Source organism: Ranitomeya imitator, chromosome 4 (genome assembly GCF_032444005.1).
Source record: "Ranitomeya imitator isolate aRanImi1 chromosome 4, aRanImi1.pri, whole genome shotgun sequence".
In the NCBI taxonomy this organism is placed as follows: Eukaryota; Metazoa; Chordata; class Amphibia; order Anura; family Dendrobatidae; genus Ranitomeya; species Ranitomeya imitator.
Window position 1 is genome coordinate 103,768,473 of NC_091285.1, and position 16,325 is coordinate 103,784,797.

General features: G+C 45.0%; 1 protein-coding gene across 7 annotated transcripts in view; it reads left to right on the forward strand.

Moving 5' to 3' along the window:
• RUFY1 (RUN and FYVE domain containing 1) overlaps nucleotides 1-16,325 on the forward strand; it is a 377,731-nt gene that overhangs the window by 239,469 nt on the left and 121,937 nt on the right. For 5 of the 7 annotated variants that reach the window (XM_069763888.1, XM_069763887.1, XM_069763893.1 and 2 more), the window contains exon 13: nucleotides 5,490-5,609. The exons of the other annotated variants lie outside the window; for them this stretch is intronic. In XM_069763888.1, the coding sequence (XP_069619989.1) occupies nucleotides 5,490-5,609 (120 nt within the window). The remainder of the gene's footprint in view (nucleotides 1-5,489; nucleotides 5,610-16,325) is intronic. 7 annotated transcript variants of the gene reach the window in all.

Consider the following 16,325-nt stretch of genomic DNA (forward strand, 5'->3'; position numbering starts at 1 on the left):
GCCCAGACTTTTGCGTAGATCTTAACGTTGCAGTTTAAGAGTGCTATCGGGCGGAAGTTCCCCGGAGATGTTGTGGGTTTCCCTTGTTTGGGGAGAGTCGCAATGGCAGCCTCCAACCCCTCAGCCCTAATACTACCAACCGCCAGCCAATTATTAAAAAGACGCAACAGAAAGGGGGCAAGGACAGGAAAAAACTGAGCATAGTAGGAGAAGGGAAAGCCATCAGGCCCCGGGGAAGAACCCTTATTGGCCTCTCTGATAATCTGCGAGAGTTCAGACTCGACAATGGGGGAATTTAGGAAGGAGAGCTGCTCCTGAGTGACCGAGGGGAGATTAGCCCTCTCCAAGAACGCCAAAGTTGACTCCCGCGTAGGCTGAGGAATCCCCAGGTCAGACTCGAGGTCATAAAGCGAGGAATAATAAGAAGCAAACTCCTCCGCAATCTGAATCGGGTTGCGAACCTGGGAGCCGTCAGACCGGAGCAAGAATGGGATCTTGGATTGGGCCTCTCTCTTCCTAACACGTCTAGCCAGAACAGCACCCGCTCGATCCCCCATTGTGTAGAATTTGGCTCTGGTTTTCCTCAGGGCCTTCTCAGCCTTATGGAGGAGGAGATTGCGAACATGTATGCGGGCTTTAGAAAGGTCAGAGAGAAGCGCTGGAGTAGGAGAAAGTTTATGAGCAGATTCCAGGCGAGATAATTCGTCTAAGGCTACCTGAAGTGCCGCATTGTATTTCCTCTTAGCCTTAGCCGCTAGCTTGATGAAGTGACCCCTAATCACCGCCTTGTGGGCGAACCAGAGGGTATCGTCACCAATGTCAGGAGTGTCATTGGAGGCAAAAAATTCTCCCAAGGCCTCCTCTATACATTGGGAATTGGATTGGTCAGCCAGGAGGTGGGCATTAAGGCGCCAACGCGCAGGGGGTCTGATGGCCAAGGGGTCCTTCAGGGTAAGGGACACCGGGGCATGATCCGACCAGGTGATACTGCCAATATCTGCTGCGATGAAGTGAGGGAGAGCCACGTCATTCACCAGCACAAAATCGATCCTGCTATAAGAACCGTGTCTGGGAGACAAAAATGTGTAGTCTCTCTCACCGCAGTGCAGGTACCGCCAGACATCATGCAAGTGGAAAGAGTCAGCTAGAGGCCCGACTTCACATCTAGACAGTGAAGAGGCAGAGCAGTCAAGGACTTTGGACATTGGGGCATTGAAGTCACCAGCTATCAGCTTGTGCCCATGTTGAATATCATTAAGAGTTTTGAATACACCCTCCAAAAACTTAAGTTGGCCTACATTAGGGGCATATATCGAGGCAATAGTATATGGGGCATTATTAATGAGACACAACACCACAATGAATCTACCCAATGGATCCACTATAGATCGAACCAGTTGGAAGGAGTTGGACCTGCTGAAGAAAATGGCTACACCCGCCTTTTTTGACGGGCCATTGGCAAAAAACTGATGCGGGTACAGACCTGATTGCATTCTGGAGTTATCACATTCCAGCAAGTGCGTTTCCTGGAGACATAAAATATCATGACGGGATTTGCTCAACTGACGCCAAACCACAGACCTCTTACCCGGCGAGTTGAGGCCATTAACGTTAATTGAATACAGTGAGATACTCATTGAAAAGGCATAGGAACAGTTTTACAGTCCTCAAACACTGATAACCTGAGCAAAGGCAAAGAAAACATGTGGTCAATATAGCAGGACATAAGAAAGGGCAAAACAGAAACAGAAGATAAAGAACATAGGGAAACAAACAGGACATACAACAAAAAAACCAGCGGACCAAGGTCCATTCAGGAATATCCTGAGTCCAGAAGGTGAGAATCAAAAAAACAGTTCACCTATGGGGCAAACAGATGCTGCTGGAGCTCTCAAGCGAGAAACCAACGCAGCTTAAAAAAGGAAAAAAAAGAAAAACCAAGTAAATCCGTGCGGGAAAATAGCCAGGAACCAAAGATACAGTAGACTCAGGCCTCCTCCCAGTCCGGTGTGATACGGGCCCTGGGACCTCCGTCAGACCCATGCTTAGGAATGTTCACGGCACTCGAGGAGTCCGGAGTCGGGAGTCCCCATTTAGCGAGAGCCAAAGCCGCGTGGGACGGAGTTAGGCAGGTAGTGATTGATCCATCTTTGCGAATGAGCAGCTTCGTCGGAAATCCCCAGCGATACAGGATGCCTTTCTCTCTGAGGATGGCAGTGTAGGGGGCGAAGGTCCTCCGCAGAGCCAAAGTGCCCGGAGAGAGATCCGGAAAGACTGAGATGTTTGCAAATCGTTCAGGAAGCGCTGGGGTTCTCCTTAGGGCCTGTAGGAAGTCCTCCTTTATCTCAAAAAAAATGTATGCGCGCCAGCACATCTCTGGGAATGGAGGGCCCCAGGCCAGAGGGTTTAGGGATCCTATGCACGCGGTCTATTATGAAGTCCTTTGGCGCGAACTGCGGTAAGGCTGCCGCCATAAAGTCCTGCAGGAATGGCTTCAAATCCCCTGCCAGGACAGATTCCTCGATGCCTCTCAGTTTAACGTTATTTCTCCTGGACATATCTTCCAGGTCCAGGGCTTTAGCGTGGGTTTTAGCAGCTAGGGTTTGCAGGGATTCATGTGCGTCCCAGAGCTCATTATGAGAGGAGACCAGTTCCGCCATCTTGCGCTCCAGGCGGTCCGTGCGGTTGCCCAGCTCTGCCACCTCTCCTCTTAGCTCAGCCAGCATAGAACGCAAGTCCTCTTGGATGGAGGATCTAAGGTCCCCAAGCAGTCCTTTAAGGAGAGATGCGGTCACCGGGCCATCAGCTGCGTCAGACGCCGAGCCGCCTGAATTTAACGCTGCTCCGCCAAAATGCGACGCTGCTGCGTCCGAATGTAGCGCTGTTCCATCTGGATGCGACGCCGCAGCGCCGGACCGCGACGCCTGAGCGTTGCGTTGTGAGGAGCGGGAAGCCCTGGGGGAGGACGGCGCCATCTTGGATTCCGGCGGTGACTGCGGGGTGGCTGCAAAGAAGTCGGGAATTCTCCTAGGGGGATCGCGGTTGGACGCTCTGGATTTCCCTATGCACTCACCGACGCTCCGGGAGCCAGCACCGATGTCGTGAAGGCAGAAGAGGACACCTGAGAGGTAGAAGTGTGCCGCTTTGAGGTTCCTGGCTGAGGAGCTCCCACTCTGTGCGACCTACTCCATCAGCAGATAGGCCACGCCCCTCGGGTAATCACTTTTTAACACATCTATGTATACAGTGGCTACAGAAAGTATTCAGACCCTTTTAAAGTTTTCACTCTTTGCTTCATTGCAGCCATTTGGTAAAATCAAAAAAGTTGTTTTTCTCATTAATGTACACTCTGCCCCCCATCTTGACTGAAAAAAATAGAAATGGAGAAATTTTTGCAAATTAAAAAAAAAAAAAAAAAAAAAGAAAAGCAGAAACTAAAGTATCACATAGTCATAAGTCACATGCTGTCCATTTCCTTGTGATCCTCCTTGAGATGGTTCTACTCCTTCATTGGAGGCCAGCTGTGTTTAAATAAACAGATACGACTTGATTTAGAAAGGCACACACCTGTCGATCACTTGATGGGTGTAACGAACGGAAACTGAGGCATTTTCCCTGAGTCATTGTTCCAGGATAGTTCAGACGCAAGGGTACGGAACTGCACTGCATACTGAGCCACTGTAAGTGCTTCCAGTCGTAGTCGAAGAAGAGCAGAAGCTGTCGACGTAGTACGACCAGGTTAGTCAAAGGTCCTGCGGAATGGCTCTAGAAAAGACTGGAGATTAGTAACCAACGGGTCCACCCTCTCCCACAGCGGATTCATCCAGGCGAGCGCCTCTCCATCAAGGTGGGACATGATGAAGCCAACCTTGGCCCGATCAGAAGCAAACCTATGCCCCAGCAGTTCGAAGTGCAGTGTGCACTGATTTATGAACCCTCGACACAAAATGGGGTCACCTCGGAAGTGGGTGGGAGCCGCCAAGCGAGAATTCTTACTTGCTGTGCAGTTAGATACCTGAACACTGGCGGCAGGAGCAGATGCAGTCAGAGAAGCCAGACTATCCATGCGAGCAGAAACGTTGTGCAGGAAAGACATGATTTTGTTCTGTTGCTCTCTCAGCTGGGAGACCTCCTGACGTAACTCCATGGCTGGTGATTTCTGGGACCCAGCGGGTTCCATGGCCGGAGCAATCTGTAACGAACAGAAACTGAGGCACAGATGTAGAAGTTCATTCGTATTTATTGAGCTTAAATGTGGAACCTCTAGGCCACGGTCTGGGGGGCTCCGAAGGGAGCGTTACTGCGTGAGCCCCAGACACCCGTAGTAAGTAACCTCGAACAGGGACAGAATGGTATGCCCAGAGGACACGGGTGCTACCTGCAGTTAGACCCTGTATTCGTGGCGGCTGTCCCAGCTGAACAGATACACCAGCATGGTTAGTGGATGCTGCAGAGCTGACCGGAAGATACAGGATGTTCGAGTAGAAGCTGGTACCGGGAGTACTGGCATAGACTGGAAGAGTGGCAGGCAGACTGGCGGGACTAGACGGGTCCAGCGTAGATAGTGCAGATGCATTCCAGAATAATCAGGTAACGGGTAGAAGAGAATCTGTGGAGACAGACAGTGTAAGCGGAGTACTTGGTAGATACTTCAGAAACAGAAGCGCACGTAAACAGGAACCGGAAGTTAGCAACAGTGGATACTTGTTGCTCCGGCGCCCTCCCTATGGTGGAGGGGCTAGAAATCGTAACCAGCCACACGCTATTGGTTAGAGGCAACTTTTGGAAAATGCACAATGTCTCTTTAAGAGACCAGGAGCGAGGGCGCGTGCGACCTAAGAACCATGCCTGGGAGCCTGCTGGCCGCACGCCAAGAAGCAGGAGAGAAAGGAGGGGCAGAGGCTGCATTCAGACAGCGTGGAGCCGGCATAGAGCGGGAGTACCGACGAAGAGCCCTTGGAGGTACAGGAAACGGACCGGGTGTAACAAAGGGGGTCAGCAGTGCGCGTATTTTCAGCCTGATGGCCGGAAGCGTGCGTTAAATTCCACTGTCATAGGATGACAGTGGCATTTAACTAGTTAATAGGCCTGGGTGGATCGCGATTCCACCCGCTCCTATTGCGGGCACATGCATGTCACGGCTTTGAGGTGGGCTCATTGCCGGAGGCCACCTCAAAAGCAGGGATTCTGACGTTGGACGTAATATCCCGTCCGACTTCAGAAAGGGGTTAAGGAGAATCAGTATTCTTTCCTTTTCATGCCTGCTGGGTAGGCAAGTTTTAATGACATTAAGCCACATTGTATGCCTCCTCTATCTCCTCTGTGGGTGACTAACAGCTTTATTAATTGATTTCATAGACTATTTCAAGTGTCACAAGCACTATAGCTCATGTGAGAAGTTTGCGTTATCTTTTTTGTATAATTTATCTGTTTATTGAGGTTGAAAGTCCTTAATGATTTTTATATCTAAAATTCTCTATTTCTCCCAGACTACAAGAATCTGAAAAAGGTAGACAAGTATCTGAAGAAATTTATATTAAAATGAATAAGGATGTGGAATCTAAAACAGAAACCTTGAAACAGCAGCTTCAAAAGTTGGACTCACAATGGTAAAAAATGAAAGTTAATTTTCCTAAAAGGCATGTTAAATAGCTAATTAGTTGAAAAATACTTGTGTCTATGGAGTTCAACCTTTCTTAAACAGCAAGGGTATGTGCAGACGTTGAGCAAAATTTCTGCACCATTTCTACATCTCTTGGCAGGAAAAAGCAGCTCAAAAAATGCACGTTTTGACTGCGGTTTTGACAGATTTGAGTGAAATCAATTGTGAAAAACACAGAGAATTGACATGCTGCGGATTATTTCTGTACCAAATCTGCAAGTCACAAATAGGCAACGTGTGCATGACACGTAAGGTTTCTCATTCACCTTGCTGGCATCAGGATTGCTTCTGGTTTTGCTAGCAAATCTGCATGGCAAAAACGCAGCATATCTGCAACATGTGCACAAGCCCTTATAGGTTATCTATCACTAGATTATTTATATCACACAATGTAGGTAGAAGGAATATACAGCGCACATAGGGTCTTATCCGAGATAAAGGGAATATTCGTGAGAGATAGTATAAATTCCCTCACCTATTATGGTTGTGTGAGACACAACCACTGCACTTAGCATTGGCGACTGCTGCAAGCCCCGATGTAATGATCCTTGGCTAGGTGAAGAGAATGGGGCATCAGACTGCGCTGCTCACCTGTCAGGATAATGTACCAGAGAAGTCCAAATAGATGTAACAGAGAATAGACTTTATTTCCACTTCCTCAGGACAGTCTATACACATACAGGGTCTTGTATTTATAGCAAAAGGCGGCACATGGAGACGCCTCCTTTCAACAACAAAAAAAACTCCACACCCAGTCGGCGGGGAATCAGACTTAAACACATATTCAAACACATACGGTATGTACATAAAAAACACACGAAACAATCATAAAATATAATTGAGCATAGCACTTAACACCATTGCTCATACATGGAAAAATCTAAATACAGAGAAACACATTAAAAAGAGTAGTTAAGTACCGTATATACTCGAGTATAAGCCGACCCGAGTATAAGCCGACCCCCCTAATTTTGCCACAAAAAACTGGGAAAACTTATTGACTCGAGTATAAGCCTAGGGTAGAAAATGCAGCAGCTACCGGTGAATTTCAAAAATAAAAATAGATGCTCCATACAGTTCATTATTGCCCCATAGATGCGCCATATACAACTGTGCTATATAGAATGCTCTGCACCGTTCATTATTGCCCCATAGATGCTCCTTATAAAGCTGTGCCATATAGAATGCTCTGCACCGTTGATTATGGCCCCATAGATGCTCCTTATAATGCTGTGCCATATATAATGCTCTGCACCTTTGATTATGGCCCCATAGATGCTCCTTATAATGCTGTGCCATATATAATGCTCTGCACCTTTGATTATGGCCCCATAGATGCTCCTTATAATGCTGTGCCATATATGCTCTGCACCTTTGATTATGGCCCCATAGATGCTCCTTATAATGCTGTGCCATATATAATGCTCTGCACCTTTGATTATGGCCCCATAGATGCCCCTTATAATGCTGTGCCATATATGCTCTGCACCTTTGATTATGGCCCCATAGATGCTCCTTATAATGCTGTGCCATATATAATGCTCTGCACCTTTGATTATGGCCCCATAGATGCTCCTTATAATGCTGTGCCATATATGCTCTGCACCTTTGATTATGGCCCCATAGATGCTCCTTATAATGCTGTGCCATATATGCTCTGCACCTTTGATTATGGCCCCATAGATGCTCCTTATAATGCTGTGCCATATATGCTCTGCACCTTTGATTATGGCCCCATAGATGCTCCTTATAATGCTGTGCCATATATGCTCTGCACCTTTGATTATGGCCCCATAGATGCCCCTTATAATGCTGTGCCATATATGCTCTGCACCTTTGATTATGGCCCCATAGATGCCCCTTATATTGCTGTGCCATATATGCTCTGCACCTTTGATTATGGCCCCATAGATGCTCCTTATAATGCTGTGCCCTATATGCTCTGCACCTTTGATTATGGCCCCATAGATGCTCCTTATCATGCTGTGCCATATATGCTCTGCACCTTTGATTATGGCCCCATAGATGCCCCTTATCATGCTGTGCCATATATGCTCTGCACCTTTGATTATGGCCCCATAGATGCTCCTTATAATGTTGTGCCCCATATATGCTCTGCACCTTTGATTATGGCCCCATAGATGCTCCTTATAATGCTGTGCCATATATGCTCTGCACCTTTGATTATGGCCCCATAAATGCTCCTTATAATGCTGTGCCATATATGCTCTGCACCTTTGATAATGGCCCCATAGATGCCCCTTATAATGCTGTGCCATATATGCTCTGCACCTTTGATTATGGCCCCATAGATGCTCCTTATAATGCTGTGCCATATATGCTCTGCACCTTTGATTATGGCCCCATAGATGCTCCTTATCATGCTGTGCCATATATGCTCTGCACCTTTGATTATGGCCCCATAGATGCTCCTTATCATGCTGTGCCATATATGCTCTGCACCTTTGATTATGGCCCCATAAATGCTCCTTATAATGCTGTGCCATATATGCTCTGCACCTTTGATTATGGCCCCATAGATGCTCCTTATCATGCTGTGCCATATATAATGCTCTGCACCTTTGATTATGGCCCCATAGGTGCCCCTTATAATGCTGTGCCCCATATATGCTCTGCACCTTTGATTATGGCCCCATAGGTGCCCCTTATAATGCTGTGCCCCATATATGCTCTGCACCTTTGATTATGGCCCCATAGGTGCTCCTTATAATGCTGTGCCATATATAATGCTCTGCACCTTTGATTATGGCCCCATAGGTGCTCCTTATAATGCTGTGCCATATATGCTCTGCACCTTTGATTATGGCCCCATAGGTGCTCCTTATAATGCTGTGCCATATATAATGCTCTGCACCTTTGATTATGGCCCCATAGGTGCTCCTTATAATGCTGTGCCATATAGAATGCGGCTGCAATAAAAAAAAAAATCACATACTCACCTCTCTTCTCAGGACACCGGCGCTTTCAATATTTACCTGCTCCTCGTGCGGCTCCATCTCCAGCACTGACGCTCAGCAGAGGGCGCGCACTGACTACGTCACAGCGTCCTCTAACCTGAGCGTCACTGCTAGAGGACGCTGCAGACGGAGCCGCACCGGAGCGAGGAGCAGGTAAATATAGCGCTGCGCTCCCCTTACCTGCTGCGGCGCGGTCCCTGCAGTCCCTGGCTTCTCCGGCGCTGCAGCTTCTTCCTGTAATTGAGCGGTCACATGGCACCGATCATTTACAGCAATGAATATGTGGCTCCTCCCCTATGGGGGTGGAGCCGCCTATTCATTTCTGTAATGAGCGGTGCCATGTGACCACTCAGTACAGGAAGAATCTGCAGCGCCGGGGAAGCCAGGGACTGCAGGGACCGCGCCGCAGCAGGTAAGTATGACTACACAGCCCCCGCTCCCCCTCACCTGCCGACCCCCGGGTATATGACTCGAGTATAAGCCGAGAGGGGGACTTTCAGCCCAAAAACGTGGGCTGAAAATCTCGGCTTATACTCGAGTATATACGGTAAATGAATAACTTTTGCAAGCTGGGGGAGTGCTTCAACCTACGGTGTTAAAACATTTATTCTTTGTCTGGACCCTACTACTGATGTTTTTAACCATTGGGCCGTGGGTAGATTTGATTGGATTTCTTTATTTGGTGGTAGTTTCACAAGAGTCTGTGAAATCAAAGAGATAACAGTGGAAAACAAAACAACAAAAAAAAACCGAAAAAAGTCCCTGAGAATTTATTTATTTTCCCCCTTCTTTTTTCCTTTTCTCCCCTTCCTTCTTTTCCTTTTTCCTTTTGTAAAAAAATAAATAAAAACAAATGTTATAACGTGCAGAGGAATATGAGGTTATACAGGGGAACAGAGCAGAATCCATAGAAATATCCAAATCAATTGAACAAATCAGTTGTTTTGTTGAGTCCACGGAGATTTATAGTGTTCAGGTTGTGAATCCAGGAGATCTCTTTCCTGTTAAGAGTCTGGACTCGATTACTATTATCAAGGGGGACATGGTCAATAGGGATCACCCTGAAGGAGATCCTTTTGTTGTGATACATTGCATAATGCCTGGAAAGGCCATGCTGTAAAAATCCTTCTTTTATATTATACCTGTTCGAGTTTATTCTTTTATGCAGCTGTTGCCTTGTCCTGCCCACATATAATTTCTTACATTCGCATATAATGACATAGATGACACAACTGGATTGGCAAGTCAAATGGTATTTGATTTGAAACTCATCTGAATTTCCACTGTCTGATGAAAAAGTTTTTGTATCATGAATGATGCTGGAGCAACATAGGCATCTCGGGATGCCACATCTATAGGAGCCTTGTCTGGGCTTTTTTGTAGAGGGATTGAGATCCTCTTTTTTTTCTTTAGAAGGCTGGGGGCCAACATGTTTTTTAATGTTGGGGCCCTTCGAAAAGTTATCAGGGGATTGTCAGGAAGAAGCTTCCCCAATATGGGATCATTAAGAAGTACCGTATATATTCGAGTATAAGCCGAGATTTTCAGCCCATTTTTGGGGGCTGAAAGTCCCCCTCTCGGATTATACTCGAGTCATACCCGGGGGTCGGCAGGGGAGTGGGAGCGGGGGCTGTGTAATTATACTTACCTACTCCCGGCGCGGTCCCTGCAGGTCCCCTGGCTTCGCCGGCACTGCAGATTCTTCCTGTACTGAGCGGTCACATGGCACCGCTCATTACAGTCATGAATATGATGCTCCACCTCCCATAGAGGTGGAGCCGCATATTCATTGCTGTAATGATCGGTAATTGTGACCGCTCAATACAGGAAGAAGATACAGCGGTGGAAGAAGCAGGGACTTCAGGGACCGCGCCAGGAGCAGGTAAGTATACGGGGAGGGGAGCGCTGCGCGATATTTACCTGCTCCTCGCTCCGGTACGGCTCCGTCTCCAGCGTCCTCTGGCAGTGACGCTCAGTTCAGAGGGCGCGATGACGTGGTCAGTGCGTGCCCTCTGCTGAGCGTCAGTGCTGGAGACTGAGCCGCACGAGGAGCAGCTAAATATTGAAAGTGCCGGCGTCCTGAGCGAAGAGAGGTGAGTATGTGATTTTTTTTTTAATTGCAGCAGCAGCATTATATATGGCACAGCTCTATATGGAGCATCTATGGAGCCATAATTAATAATAGATTGGTGACCCTTAATATAGGGTTTTCATTGTTTCTTGGGATTTCACCTAGCATTTCATTTTCCACCGTGAATACCGTGGAGAAGAAGGTGTTTAATATGTTAGCTTTTTCCTTGACATCTACAACCATTCTTTCCTCACTATTTTTTAAGGGGCCTACATTTTCAGTTTTTATTCTTTTACTATTGATATAGTTGAAGAACAGTTTGGGATTAGTTTTACTCTCCTTAGCAATGTGCTTCTCTGTTTCCTTTTTGGCAGCTTTAATTAGTTTTTTAGATAAAGTATTTTTCTCCCTATAATTTTTTAGAGCTTCAATGGTGCCATCCTGCTTTAGTAGTGCAAATGCTTTCTTTTTACTGTTAAAGACAGGCAATTAACAGTACACCCACGAGTACTAAGAGAACTAAGTAATGTAATAGATAAACCATTATTTCTTATTTTTAGGGACTCTATAGCGACGGGGTCTGTTCCGCAGGACTGGCGCATAGCACATGTGGTGCCAATATTCAAAAAGGGCTCTAAAAGTGAACCTGGAAATTATAGGCCAGTAAGTCTAACCTCTATTGTTGGTAAAATATTTGAAGGGTTTCTGAGGGATGTTATTCTGGATTATCTCAATGAGAATAACTGTTTAACTCCATATCAGCATGGGTTTATGAGAAATCGCTCCTGTCAAACCAATCTAATCAGCTTTTATGAAGAGGTAAGCTATAGGCTGGACCACGGTGAGTCATTGGACGTGGTATATCTCGATTTTTCCAAAGCGTTTGATACCGTGCCGCACAAGAGGTTGGTACACAAAATGAGAATGCTTGGTCTGGGGGAAAATGAGTGTAAATGTGTTAGGAACTGGCTTAGTGATAGAAAGCAGAGGGTGGTTATAAATGGTATAGTCTCTAACTGGGTCGCTGTGACCAGTGGGGTACCGCAGGGGTCAGTATTGGGACCTGTTCTCTTCAACATATTCATTAATGATCTGGTAGAAGGTTTACACAGTAAAATATCGATATTTGCAGATGATACAAAACTATGTAAAGCAGTTAATACAAGAGAAGATAGTATTCTGCTACAGATGGATCTGGATAAGTTGGAAACTTGGGCTGAAAGGTGGCAGATGAGGTTTAACAATGATAAATGTAAGGTTATACACATGGGAAGAAGGAATCAATATCACCATTACACACTGAACGGGAAACCACTGGGTAAATCTGACAGGAAGAAGGACTTGGGGATCCTAGTTAATGATAAACTTACCTGGAGCAGCCAGTGCCAGGCAGCAGCTGCCAAGGCAAACAGGATCATGGGGTGCATTAAAAGAGGTCTGGATACACATGATGAGAGCATTATACTGCCTCTGTACAAATCCATAGTTAGACCGCACATAGAGTACTGTGTCCAGTTTTGGGCACCGGTGCTCAGGAAGGATATAATGGAACTAGAGAGAGAGTACAAAGGAGGGCAACAAAATTAATAAAGGGGATGGGAGAACTACAATACCCATATAGATTAGCGAAATTAGGATTATTTAGTCTAGAAAAAAGACGACTGAGGGGCGATCTAATAACCATGTATAAGGGGTTCAAGAGAGACCTGGATGTCTTCCTGGAGCAGAACAATATTGTATCATACAATTATTAGGTTCTGTAGAAGGACGTAGATCTGGGGATTTATTATGATGGAATATAGGCTGAACTGGATGGACAAATGTCTTTTTTCGGCCTTACTAACTATGTTACTATGTTACTATAATGAACGGTGCAGAGCATTCTATATGGCACAGTTTTCTATGGAGCATCTATGGGGCAATAATGAACGGTGCAGAGCATTCTATATGGGGCACAGCTTTCTATGGAGCATCTATGTGGCAATAATGAACGGTGCAGAGCATTCTATATGGGGCACAGCTTTCTATGGAGCATCTATGGGGCCATAATGAACGGTGCAGAGCATTATATATGGCACAATTTTCTATGGAGCATCTATAGGGCCATAATGAACGGTGCAGAGCATTCTATATGAGGCACAGCTTTCTATGGGGCCATAATGAATGGTGCAGAGCATTCTATATGGGGCACAGCTTTCTATGGAGCATCTATGGGGCCATAATGAACGGTGCAGAGCATTAAATGTGGCACAGCTTTATATGGAGCATCTATGGGGCAACAATGAACGATATGGAGAATTATATGTGGCACAGCTTTATATGGAGCATCTTATGGGGCAATAATGAACGGTATGGAGCATCTATTTTTATTTTTGAAATTTACCGGTAGCTGCTGCATTTCCTACCCTAGGCTTATACTCGAGTCAATAAGTTTTCCCAGTTTTTTGTGGCATAATTAGGGGGATCGGCTTATATTCGGGTCGGCTTATACTCGAGTATATACGGTATGCTCCAATGTTTTTTCAGAACCAGACGAATTCTCTTGTTCTGGGCTTAAATGGACTCTGTCACCTGAATTTGGCGGGACTGGTTTTGGGTCATATGGGCGGAGTTTTCGGGTGTTTGATTTACCCTTTCCTTACCCGCTGGCTGCATGCTGGCTGCAATATTGGATTGAAGTTCATTCTCTGTCCTCCATAGTACACGCCTGCGCAAAGCAATCTTGCCTTGCGCAGGCGTGTACTATGGGGGACAGAGAATGAACTTCAATCCACTATTGCAGCCAGCATGCAGCCAGCGGGTAAGGAAAGGGTGAATCAAACACCCGAAAACTCCGCCCATATGACCCAAAACCAGTCCCGCCAAATTCAGGTGACAGGTTCCCTTTAAAAAGTGGTAATAAAATTGAAGCTGAACTTGGTATCAGATGCTGATTTTTTTGTTTTTATGTTATTAGAGATTGTCTATCTGTTCTATTTTGTTTGCTTTCAGAGAAGGCTCTATGGATCCATTTTTTTTTTTTTTTTGGGGGGGGGGGGGTAACTTTTCAAGAAATCTATGTGATAAAACTTTTGATTGGTTAATGAAATCTATGTCCATACTACAGTTCCTCTTGATTCTTTTGTGTTAATAATAATAATAATAATAATAATAATAATAATAATTATAATTTTATTTATATAGCGCCAACACATTCCTCAGCGCTTTACAAATTGTAGAGGGGACTTGTACAGACAATACATTTCAAAAAACCTGATCTGCACATCCAAACATAGACTGAGTGTGAACAGGTGCAGCACCTGTTCACACTCAGTCTATGTTTGGATGTGCAGATCAGGTTTTTTGAAATGTATTCTCTAGCCTTCTGATCGTGCACTCCCCGCCTCCTAGCTTCAGGTGTTTTAATTATAGTAGGTCCAATACCCCTCCACATAGAGAGAGAATTTGAGTCCAAGAAGAGGTTTTTACATGTACCCATTCAGATGGAGACGTTTATTCTCAGTGAGGTAGGTCAAACGTAGGACCTCGTATAAGAGAGATGCCTTAACGTGGCTACGAGGTACACATAAAATTGGCCATTTTTGTGCGCTAAAAGCTCTCATTTTTCATATTTCTAGTGCAGTAATGCAGTTCAAATTTCGTTTTTTCAAGTTTGCATGTTTTGGCGCTGCAGTGTGCTGCCCTATTTATTTAATTTTGTACAGACAATAGACATTACAGCATAACAGAAATCACAGTTCAAAATGGATACCAAGAGGAGTGAGGGCCCTGCTCGCAAGCTTACAAACTATGAGGAAAAGGGGAGACACAAGAGGTGGATGGTAACAATTGCTTTCGTTGTTCGGACCAGCCACAGTCTAAGGCTCAGGTGTTCATGTAAAGCTGCATGAACCAGTTAACTGCCTAAGTATGTAGCAATTCAGACACAGAGGCTATTAACTGTATAAAGTGTATGAGAACATTATGCGAGGAACCTGATTATGGTTTAAGTTGTTTTTTTTTCTGAATGGGCCCCACAGGGATAGTTAGGTTAATGGAACTAGAGAGAGTACAAAGGAGGGCAACAAAGGAGGGCAACAAAATTAATAAAGGGGATGGGAGAACTACAATACCTAGATAGATTAGCGAAATTAGGATTATTTAGTCTAGAAAAAAGACGACTGAGGGGGCGATCTAATAACCATGTATAAGTATATAAGGGGACAATACAAATATCTCGCTGAGGATTTGTTTATACCAAGGAAGGTGACGGGCACAAGGGGGCATTCTTTGCGTCTGGAGGAGAAAAGATTTTTCCACCAACATAGAAGAGGATTCTTTACTGTTAGGGCAGTGAGAATCTGGAATTGCTTGCCTGAGGAGGTGGTGATGGCGAACTCAGTCGAGGGGTTCAAGAGAGGCCTGGATGTCTTCCTGGAGCAGAACAATATTGTATCATACAATGATTAGGTTCTGTAGGACGTAAATCTGGGGATTTATTATGATGGAATATAGGCTGAACTGGATAGACAAATGTCTTTTTTCGGCCTTACTAACTATGTTACTATGTTACTATGTTAATGCGTTGAGGCGGTAGGCCAATCTGAACAAATGAGTTTTTAGGGTATGCTTAAAACTGTAGGGATTAATTAACCTAGGTAGTGCATTCCAAAGAATTGGCACAGCACATGTAAAGTCTTGGAGATGGGAGTGGGAGGTTCTGATTATTGAGGATGCTAACCTCAGGTCATTAGCAGAGAGGAGGGCACGGGTAGGGTGGTAGACCTATTGTATTGGTTGTTGTAGGGTGGTAAACCTATTGTATGGTATTGTATTGGTTGAGCGGAATATTCCTCAACCATTTGGTGTAGTGTTCACTTTGATAATGGACATAACTGTTTGAACAGTTTTGAAGTAGGTTATTGTATGAATTTTTATATGGTCATGAAAAAAAGTGAGGTCAAGGAAGTAAACTGTGTCAGGGTTTACTATGGGGGTGAAACCCAAACCCCAGGTGTTTTCTTCAATGCTCCTGAGGAAAGACCCCACATCATCATTTGAAATATCATAAATAAAGAGTAATCATCTATGTAAAGTTTGTAAATGATGATGTTGAGTGCATGTATACTGCTGTATATGAAGATGGACTCAAAGATGGCCACAAACAAATTTGCATAAGTTGGTGCCACCTTCGAGCCCATCGCGGTCCCAAGTATCTGATGGTATAGGGTATCTTGAAAGGTAAAGAAATTATGGAGTATGCACTACATGCTTTCATATAAAAAAAACTTTTTGTATAAGTGTCAACCGTGGATCAATGTCTATGAAGGTTTTAAAACACACCAGTCCCAAATCATGTGGGATGCTGGAATAGAGTGCGGATACATCCATGGAAATGAAAACAAAAGTGTTCTTCCATGAGATGTCCTTCGTAAGTCGGATTAGATGACTGGAGTCCCTCAAGTAACCGATGGCTCAATGGTTCAAAACATCAGTAGCAGGGTCTTGACAAAGAATTCATTTTTTAACACCGTAGTTTCAAGCACTCCCCCAGCTTGAAAAAGTTATTCATTTACTTAACTACTTTATTTAATGTGTTTCTCTGTATTTAGATTTTTACATGTATGAGCAATGG